The sequence below is a fragment of the Narcine bancroftii genome, chromosome 9 (genome assembly GCF_036971445.1).
Source record: "Narcine bancroftii isolate sNarBan1 chromosome 9, sNarBan1.hap1, whole genome shotgun sequence".
In the NCBI taxonomy this organism is placed as follows: Eukaryota; Metazoa; Chordata; class Chondrichthyes; order Torpediniformes; family Narcinidae; genus Narcine; species Narcine bancroftii.
Window position 1 is genome coordinate 67,222,152 of NC_091477.1, and position 10,959 is coordinate 67,233,110.

Here is a 10,959-nt window from a genome sequence, read left to right on the forward strand (position 1 = left end):
TTTAATTCTCACAGTTTTGACTGCACCATTTCACATCCTGTCTCCTACGAGGATTCTATTCCTTTCTCTCAATTCCTCATCTGCTCCCAGGATGAGTTCTTCCATTCTAAACCATATGAGATGTCCAACTTCTTCAAAATCCTGGCTTCTCCTCTATTGCCATCAACCCAGCCCTTACCCGCATCTCCTCTATTTCAAATACATCTGTCCTGGCCCCCTCTGCAGGAGGATTACCCTTGTCCTCATCTAGCACCTCACCAACCTCCTCCTCTAATGTATTACCTGCAATCTGCACCTCCTACACTGTGATCCCACCACCAGACACGTCTTCTCCACAACTCTCCTTTCTTCTCTACTTTCCAGAGGGACCGCACTCTCCGGGACTCCCTCACCAATTCATCCCTTCCCATTAATTGCACACTTGGTACATATCCTGGTGACTGCAAGAAATGCTACACTTGTGCCACCACCATTTATAGCCCAAAACAGTCCTTCCAAGTGAAGCAACGCTTTACTTGTAAATCGGCAGGTGTCATCCACTGAATCTGGTGCTCCTGTTGTGGCCTCCTGTACATTGGAGAGACTGGACGCAAACTAGTAGATCATTTCATTGAGCTCTTTTGCTCTGTCTGCTGCAATGCCCAGTGTGGCTATCCATTTTAATCCCACAAACCATTCCCACTGAGTATGCACTGCCTATTCATGCACTGCCAAACCAAGGTTGACCATAAGTTGGAGGAACTACATCTAATATTCCGTCTGGGCACTCTCCAACCAGACAGCATTAGTGTCAACTTCTCCCATTTCCGTTAAACCCCTTCTCTCAGTCTAACATAATAACATAACATAACAATTACAGCACGGAAACAGGCCATTAGGCCCTTCTAGTCCGCACCGAACCAAACACCCCTTTCTAGTCTCACCTCCCTGCACAATGCCCATAACCCTCCATCTTCTTCTCATCCATATACCTGTCCAACCTTTCCTTAAATAATAAAATTGACTCTGCCGCCACTATTTCTCCCGGAAGCTCATTCCACACGGCTACCACTCTCTGAGTAAAGAGGTTCCCCCTCATGTTACCTCTAAACCTCTGCCCCTTAATTCTTAACTCATGTCCTCTTGTTTTAATCTTTCCTCCTCTTAACGGAAATAGTCTATCCACATCCACTCTGTTCCATCCCTTTCATAATCTTAAATACTTCTATCAAATCCCCTCTCAACCTTCTACGCTCCAAAGAATAAAGACCTAATCTTTCCAATCTCTCCCTATACTCTAGATGCTTAAACCCAGGTAACATTCTGGTAAACCTTCTCTGCACTCTCTCCACTCTGTTTATATCCTTCCTATAATTAGGCGACCAGAACTGCACACAGAACTCCAAATTAGGCCGCACCAACGTCTTATATAGTCTCAACATCACCTCCCAACTCCTATATTCCATGCAATGATTGATAAAGGCCAGCATACTAAAAGCCTTCTTCACCACCCTATTCATGTGAGTTTCTACCTTCAGGGAACGATGTACCGTTACTCCTAAATCTTTCTGCTCTTCTGTATTCCTCAATGCTCTCCCATTTACCACGTATGTCCTGTTCTGATTCTTCTTACCAAAATGAAGCACCTCACACTTATCAGCATTAAATTCCATCTGCCATTTTTCAGCCCACTTTTCTAAGCAGCCCAAATCCCTCTGCAATCCTTGAAAACCTTCTTCATTATCCACTATTCCACCTATCTTAGTATCGTCTGCATATTTACTAATCCAATTCACCACCCCATCATCTAGATCATTAATGTATATAACGAACAACAATGGGCCCAATACAGATCCTTGAGGCACACCACTGGTCACCGGCCTCCAACCTGACAGACAATTATCCACTACCACCCTCTGGCCTCTCCCTTTCAGCCAATGTTCAATCCATTTGACTATCTTGAAATTTATAACTAAAGACTGCACCTTCCTAACTAACCTTCCATGTGGTACCTTATCGAAGGCCTTACTGAAGTCCATATAGACAACATCCACTGCGCTACCCTCATCCACATTCCTAGTCACCTCTTCAAAAAATTCAATCAGATTGGTCAAACATGACCTACCTCCCACAAATCCAAGTTGAGTGCTCCTGATCTTCTTTCCTTCAGCTCTCCACCCCCTACTGTCAGAGAGCTACTGCATCCCCTACCACTTCACAGCTTGGTGAAGGTTTGAGTTACAGGGAAAGGTTGTGCAGACTGGGGCTTTTTTCTCTGGAGCGTAGAAGATTGAGAGGAGACTTGATAGAGGTGTTTAAGATTTTAAAAGGGACAGACAGAGTAAATGTGGATAGGCTTTTTCAATTAAGAGTGGGGAGATTCAAACTAGAGGGCATGGTTTAAGATTGAAGGGGGAAAATTATAAGGGGAACATGAGGGGAAATTTCTTTACGTAAAGGGTGGTGGGGATGTGGAATGAGCTTCCGACAGACGTGGTCGAGGCAGGATCATTGGTTACATTTAAGGAAAGACTAGATAGTTACATGGATAGGAGAGGACTGGAGGGGTATGGACTGGGTGCTGGTCAGTGGGACTAGGAGGGTGGGGATTTGTTACGGCATGGACTAGTAGGGCCGAACTGGCCTGTTCTGTGCTGTAAGTGGTTATAAGGTTATATGGTTACCCTCCCACCGATAGCTACCTGTGACCTGTTAGTCTGTGCTCCTTCCCCTGCCCCTTTCTCCCTCCCCCGCCTCATCTTTTTATTCAGGCACCTGTCTGTGTATTGCTCATACCTTGACGAAAATTCCTCTTTACTTCCTGCTGATGGTGCATGACCCGCGGAGTTTCTTCAGCACTTTTGTGTACTGCACCCTGTCTGTGGTGAAGGGAATTAAATTGCCCAGGCATTGAGTTCAGTGGGAGCTGTTTGGTATCAAATAAATTGAGTGTAAGAATTGTAATGATAAATTATGGTCTTGAGTTTACTGTCATACACATTGTACAATGTGCATATGCTCTAAAATTCCTCCTTTCTCTATCTGAATGGGTACTTCATTTAAAAATGATGGACTTGGATGTACCTTTTGCATGTTAAAGTCACAAGATAAGCGGCTAGTTAATTAAAAGGGAAAGGGGCAGAAATTTTGCAGGAAGTGATGGGTGTCTGGAATTCTGCATTCCTGTGTGTGTTGGAGACTGGGTCATTGAGCGTTTGGGGGAACTGTGACAGCATGAGATGAGAGATCACGTTGAATGGTGGGGCAGAATTATGGGCCCTGGTGGCCAACTCTTGCTCCTATTTTCTTGTGTACTTTATCAGTGAGGGATAAATAAGGAAATTGAGTCTGGATTTAATCTTGCTGCCCTCTCAGATTTCCCTTTCCAGGAATGGCTGGTGAATCTTGCTGCAAATTGACCAGCTGAATAAAAGTTTCTGTTGATCCCTGACATGCTACATTTGCAAAAGTGGCAGAAAATGTGAACAGAGTTAATCAGACTGCAATAATGAGGAGATGTATTAAAACTATACAAAATGTAAAGCAAACCCAGGTATCTTCTACAGGAACCAAAACTGGGAAGTAGTCACATGACAAATGGGACTTAAAGCAAAGCACTTTTACAGTAAACGGTCGTTCTCAAGATGAGAGGAACTGATGTTAGCTTGGCTGGTGGCAACCAAAATTGATTTCACACTTTTGATGAATCCAGATGAGCGCAAGCCTCGATATTGTAAAAAAGTCCAAAAGTTGCAGGGCATATACCCCCTCCATAAATCTTCGTCCGCGAAGCCAAGCCAAAGATATACAGGTTATTGTTTGTGAGATTCACTGCTGATAAAGTTTAGGATCAGGGTGGCAGAGATTCATTAGCTGTCCAATTGTAACAAAAATAATGTTTTACCCTTTTTCAGGAAACAAAAGGTTATTCAGACACTAACTAAATGCTGGTAAGTATACAATTATGGTTTCAGTTACTGCTCTGTCAACCATTTGTATGTGTGTTGTATTAAACGGTGAATGTTTGTGTCCCTTACTGTACTGCAGTTCGCTTACATAAGTCACCAGTGAATGTGGGTTGTATTAGTGATGCACCATCAATGACTCCAAAAGACTGAAGTTGAGCAAACTGATAGGCTTTTATTTGCTATAGAACAAAGGCAGGTCCAGGCTGCTTGACTGTCCTTCACTGGGGAGGGGGCTGTGGAGTAGTCACCTTTATTCAGGAACCTGTGGGAGGAGCCACAGGTATAGTCGGCCAATGGGTGTGCCCGAACGGATAAATATATACATACGGTGGTTTATCACAATTAGTTACAATGCATGCTTGTGGTGTCCTGCTCATTGTTGAACTACATGTATTTTCTTGCGATGACAAACATAATTGATCCCCTTTTCTTTTTACATACAATCATGGATGTGTAGAAATGATCTGCAGTGGCATGCGATATGTGTGGCTTTTGGTCAGTTGTTCTTTCAATAGATATCAGTGTAACGCCACACAAGATTTTTTTTGACCTATCAAAGTCAAAAAAATGTATAAAATCATGGTGTTATATATTTAGGTCACTTCTACATAATATTTGTCCAATATCAGTGCAGTATATGAAAGCTTGATAACAGTACATTTTCAGGTGTATGATTCTATATGTGTATAGCTATGCCTCAACAATGAAGACGCTGTTTACATCCGGTACCGCACGGATGGCAGCCTCTTCAATCTGAGGTGCCTGCAAGCTCACACCAAGACACAAGAGCAACTCGTCAGTGAACTACTCTTTGCAGACGATGCCGCTTGAAATGCCCATTCTGAGCCAGCTCTTCAGCGCTTGATGTCCTGTTTTGCGGAAACTGCCAAAATGTTTGGCCTGGAAGTCAGCCTGAAGAAAACTGAGGTCCTCCATCAGCCAGCTCCACACCATGACTACCTGCCCCCCCACATCTGCATCGGGCACACAAAACTCAAAACGGTCAATCAGTTTACCTATCTCGGCTGCACCATTTCATCGGATGCAAGGATCGACAACGAGATAGACAACAGACTCGCCAAGGCAAATAGCACCTTTGGAAGACTACACAAAAGGGTCTGGAAAAACAACCAACTGAAAAACCTCACAAAGATTAGCGTAAACAGAGCCGTTGTCATACCCACACTCCTGTTCGGCTCCGAATCATGGGTCCTCTATCGGCATCACCTACGGCTCCTAGAACACTTCCACCAGCGTTGTCTCCGTTCCATCCTCAACATTCATTGGAGCGACTTCATCACCAACATCGAAGTACTCGAGAATGCAGAGGCCGACAGCATCGAATCCACACTGCTGAAGATCCAACTGCGCTGGGTAGGTCATGTCTCCAGAATGGAGAACCATCGCCTTCCCAAGATCGTGTTATATGGCGAGCTCTCCACTGCCACCGAGACAGAGGTGCACCAAAGAAGAGGTACAAGGACTGCCTAAAGAAATCTCTTGGTGCCTGCCTCATTGACCACCGCCAGTTGGCTGACATCGCCTCAAACCGTGCATCTTGGCGCCTCACAGTTCGGCGAGCAGCAACCTCCTTTGAAGAAGACCACAGAGCCCACCTCACTGACAAAAGGCAAAGGAGGAAAAACCCAACACCCAACCCCAACCAACCAATTTTCCCTTGCAATCGCTGCAACCGTGTCTGCCTGTCCCGCATCGGACTTGTCAGCCACAAATGAGCCTGCAGCTGACGTGGACATTACCCCTCCATAAATCTTTGTCCACGAAGCCAAGCCAAAGGAATAGCTATGCCTATTATGTATATTGTAGATAGTTTGATAAATTTAAGATGAACTGTTCCTCCACTTCCATCCCAGCTATTGCCTTAAAACTTTTGCAGAATGTTTTGGTCTTCCCTCCTTCATTAGGAAGCAAATAATTATTCGGTCTTGACTGTAACCTTGAAATTTCCATTAATTGTGAAAATAATGGGATTGAAATATGTTTTTAATTGTCAGTTGTAAGTTAGTTATCCTTAGTTCCACTTACTTGGCTGCATTGAACTCCGAAAGTCCTGAGGCACAGGTTTCCTTGGAACCTTGGCTGTGTAGATTCAGAATTGGCTTGCCTGTAGAAAGCAGAAAGTAGTAGTGGACAGAAAGTATTCTTCCTGGAGGACAGTGACTTGTGGAGTTCCACAAGGATCTGTTTTGGGACCCCTACTCTTTTTGATTTTTATAAATGACCTAGATGAAGAAGTGGGAGGATGGGTCTGTAAGTTTGCGGATAATACGAAGGCCAGTAGAGTTGCGGATAAAGTTGAGTGTTGTCATAGGTTACAAAAGAATATAGGCAGAGTTGAGCAGAAAATTGGCAGTTAGAGTTAAATTTGGTTTTAGAAGGTCAAACCTGAGTGCTGAGTACAGGATTAATGGTCAGATGCTTAACAGTGTGGGAAAACAAAGGAGCCTTGGGGTCCAAATCCATACAATGTTGATGTGCAGGTTGATAAGATAGTTAAAAAAATGTATGGAATGCTGGGCTTCATAAATTGGGAGATTGAATTTGGAATACTGTGTGCAGTTCTGCTCCCCAAATTATAGTAAGGATATCGATAAGGTAGAGAGGGTACAGAGAAGATTTACTAAAATGTTGCCTGGATTGCAGTATCTAGAATATGGAGAAAGATTGAGTAGACTGAGTCTTTATTCATTAGAGCGTAGAAGGTTGAGGGGGAATTTGATAGAGGTATTTAAAATTATGAGGGGGATAGACAGAGTAGATGTGAATAGGCTCTTCCCCTTGAGGATAGGTGAGATTGGAACAGGGGGAATAAGTTAAGGGTTAGGGGGAAAAAAGTTTAGAAGTAACATGAGAGGAAACTTCTTCACTCAGAGAGTGGTGCTGAGTGGAATTACCTTCCAGAAGAGATGGTTGCAGCAAGGTCAATTTTGTCATTTAAGAGAAGGTTGGGGATAAGTTTATGGATATGAGGGATTTGAAGGGTTATGAACAGGGAGCGGGTAGGTGGAACTAGAGGAGTTAATTTAAATCGGTGTGGACTGTGATTGTTATATGGTTATAAGTCGAAACTCACAAATCCCTGGTGAGTTCAGCTCTGGTCATCTCATTATAGGAAGGATGTGGACGTTGTGGAGAGGGTGCAGAGGAGATTTACCAGGATGTTGCCTGGACTGGAAATTAATTCTTATGAGGCAAGGTCAGCAGAGCTCGGGACATTTCTGTCTGGAGCAAAGGATGAGAGGAGAGAGATATACAAGTTTCTGAGAGGAATAAATAAAGTAGACAACCAGCGCCTTTTCTTTCTCCCCAGGATGGAAATACCATTAGAGGACATACTGATGTACAAAGTGAAGGGAGGCAAGTTTAGTAGAGACATCAGGGGCAAGCTTGTGGGTGCCTGGAATATCTTGCCAGGGGAGGGAGTGGAGGCTGAAACATTAGGGGTATTTAAGACCCTCTTAGGCACATGGATGAAAGAAAAATAGAGGGTTACAAGGAAGAGTTATTTATGGTAGCAATTGTCAGCCACAAACGAGCCTGCAGCTAACGTCGACATTTGCCCCCTCCATAAATCTTCGTCCGTGAAGCCAAGCCAAAGAAGATATAGGGCGGAACAACATTGAGGGCCAAAGGGCCTGTACTGTGCTGTAGTGTTGTATGTTCATTGAAAACAAATGTAGGAAGGTTGCCAGTGCTCTCCCACACATTTATTATAGGCAGTAAGGGGCAGGTTTCTCCCCACTGTTCAGCCATTAATTATCATAAGGTGATGGTCACTTCCACATAGATTTTCTTGGAATTAATTGCTTACTGGTCTGAAAATGGTTCTTGGTAGTTACTGTGGCACAGACTAATGTTAATCAACATTACTCACTGTTACTTTGTCAATGAATTTGGAGTCTTTTCCATCGTTTCTCTGCCTCCTTTTCGCTCCCACATTTTTTTCTGGTTTTGTTTCAGGAATTCCCAATGACAATATGTTGAAGATCTAGCACTGTAACCTCAAGCTTGTTTCATTATCACTTGCCAATCTCCAACAAGTCGTTCCTTAGTTTGCTTGATCCCATTCTTTCCAGGCTCTTCATTGGTCCTGCACTTCAATTTCTGCATCATATCTCAAACAAATCAAGCCAATGACTCTCAGTCTTTCATGTTCACTTCAATTAATTCTATTGATAAACCTGTACTCACTGGAGTATCATCATGCCCCCTTCACCCAATGCCAATGATCAAGCTCATTTACACTAACACAATCTATCTTCCCCACATTCCCATCAATTCCACCCAGGTTCTGCCAACTGACCTGCCAATATCTTTGGGATGTGGGAGGAAAATGGAGCACATGGAGGCATCAAGCCTTAGGGAAAGCATGCAAACTCTCCACAGACAGCTCTGGAAGTTAGGATTGAGCCCACGACCCATGCTCTGCTATCAGAGCTCCTGTGCCACACCATTGATCATAAATAGTCTCCTAACTGATTACACTGTCTCTACAAGTCATATTCTTTTCTGCAAGGGGCATTTGGAAGAGTTTCATGTGACTCAGTAAAACACCTCCATTCATCCTTTGGATGGGATACAATGCAGCAAACTATTTCCATTCATGCCTCTAATCTCTGACCTCTCTCCTCTTGCCAGTGTCCTTCCTGTGTTGCTCTATCTGTTGCTCTACACGTTTCACCTTTTGCCACAAACACAGATCACTGACTGTAAAGGAAACTCATAGTGATGCCAGATGCTCATTACCTACTACCTCTATTCTTCCCTTTTCAGTCATGGTGGATTATACCCCTGCACTTTGAGTCTTGTGGATCTCCTTGAACAATGGTAGGGTGATGGGGAGATTCTTGATATGTTTGACTCTGACTGAGATGTTCGTTTTGTTTTGTTCTAGGGCCTTCTAGTTGATGTGTGGAAGGAGATCACATCTGAAGACACCAGAAAGATGATGCTAGTTAATCCACCACAAGTTAACGCATTGTAAAGACGGGGCAACCTATTGAAGAGCCAGCCAAGACGTCTCAGTGTTGCTTTGTTCATTTTGAGGATATCAAAGTCCAAAAAAACTAGGACAATTGAAATCTGATCAACACATAATTTACTGAAGAATGCGTGTGTGGAAGGAAGGGAGGGGAGAACAGATGCACACACTCTTGTATGTCTTTGTGTTTAAGCAGAGAGAGGGGAGCGATTGAGTGAATGAATGCTTGTAGTACAAGGGTGCCCATGAGTGTGAATGTGTCTGCAGGGAATAAATTCTTCAAGCTGGGAGACAAGACTGCCGGGAATTTGAATTGCGTTGTCCAGATGATCGCATTGTGCAGACTTCAATCAGATAAGTTTGGCTCCAATATATTGTATAAAACACAGAGCCCCCTCGACTGCCTGACAGCGTGCTTAAAACCCTACCTCTCTTACTATGTATGTCCATGTGGAATTTCCATTCGTGTTGCGCTTGTGCTAGTTAGAAATTCTTTGGCATGCACTTATCACGTATTTACTGACTTCAGGGCTGGGATTGCCCTAACGACAGCATTTAAGATTAATGAGACCAGCTAGTTGCAAAGGCAGCTCTTGGATCACTGAGAAGGTGATACTAAGGCAGAACCATGCTCCCACAACTGACAGTACAACATGTACCAAATTTGTTTCTTAATCCATTGAGGAAGATGTTACTGTTGACACTCAGACAGTAACATCTTTGGAAGTGCCATTTGTTCCATTGTACCTCTCATCTCCTTGCCAGCTCTATATGAAACTAATTCACTGTATATTCCTCTCTTCACAAAAGCCCATATTGCTGCTTGCTACACTTTAGTATTCTTGCTAGTCAATACATTGCATTATCTCAACTGTTGTCGGTATAACAAAGTTTCTCTCGACTTTCCTCTCTTCACTCCATTTGTGATCATGTTCAGTTGATGAACTCTTGATCGAGGCTGCCCAGCTGAAGAACATAGTCTTTTCCCATTCACTGCCAGTGCCTTGCAAAATCTTCTTCTGAAAGGAAAGTCACGTTCAAGAATATGCATTGCTTTTAGTGTCACTTTGCCCTTGCCTGCAAGTATGAGCAATCCTTGATACACAGCACCTTATTACAATGAAACCATATCTGGCATTCTCTCATTGAATGTTCCTTCACTCCTCATTAGAGTTCTTACTGGGATGTGGGGATGAATGATTATGTGCAGGTTTCTTCCTGGGTAAAGGTTGTCTCTGCTTTTGATTCCTTCATTGTTTATGCAGAATTCCAGGTGGATCTCCAAGTTTGATGACATAGAATGTTTTGATCACATATTTGTCCGAATTCTATTCGAAGATTCAGATTCATTGGTGTAGTAATGCCAAAACCCCAGTTTATTGGATTAGGGGAACAGATTTTCAATTTGGCATGCATACTTATGAATGGCATTGCAGTCTGCCTTAATGGAAAATGACCAGATTTCATTCTCATACATTTCAAATCCTTGGATTTTGTGGAGTTTTAATATTGATAGACTTTGTAGTCTTGTAATTGTGGAGAAAAGCACTTTTACCTCCATCATTTTCTCTCCTTCCACCTCCAATCTGCAAATCACTGAAGCACCCTTTTGCATCTTTCTCACTTAATATGAAGACAACAAAGTTAATTTCCACCTTTGGGTCTGTTTTGTCACAAGGGGAACTTTGTCAACATGAAAGCAATAAATGTGCTTCCTTTAAATCGCAGAGTTTCATTTGCATATCTGTTGTAGGAATAATTGGTGCAAAATGAGCAAAATTATTTGACTGGAAATTAGATGAGACAGTTCAGGTTGAGGATTGGAGAGACCCCAGGAACTATATTTTTGCGGCAAAATACCAGTGAATTGAGGCTGATTAGAAGTTAACACAGTAGAGGAATTGAGGCCAAGGGCAGATCAACAATTATTATATTAAATCCGCTCCAATTCCCTTGTCTTCTTCTGCACCAGCTGGCTTGAGTAGATGCATCATCATTTGTTTTCTGAGA

The 10,959-nt window shown here is 43.0% G+C and overlaps 1 protein-coding gene across 1 annotated transcript in view; it reads left to right on the top strand.

Moving 5' to 3' along the window:
• The window catches only part of sned1 (sushi, nidogen and EGF-like domains 1), a 179,010-nt gene extending 168,339 nt beyond the window's left edge, over positions 1 to 10,671 (top strand). The window contains exons 28-29 of the mRNA XM_069896336.1: positions 3,894 to 3,929; positions 8,863 to 10,671. Coding sequence (XP_069752437.1) covers positions 3,894 to 3,919 — 26 coding nt within the window. The 3' untranslated portion in view covers positions 3,920 to 3,929; positions 8,863 to 10,671. The remainder of the gene's footprint in view (positions 1 to 3,893; positions 3,930 to 8,862) is intronic.
• Positions 10,672 to 10,959: the final 288 nt, after the last annotated feature.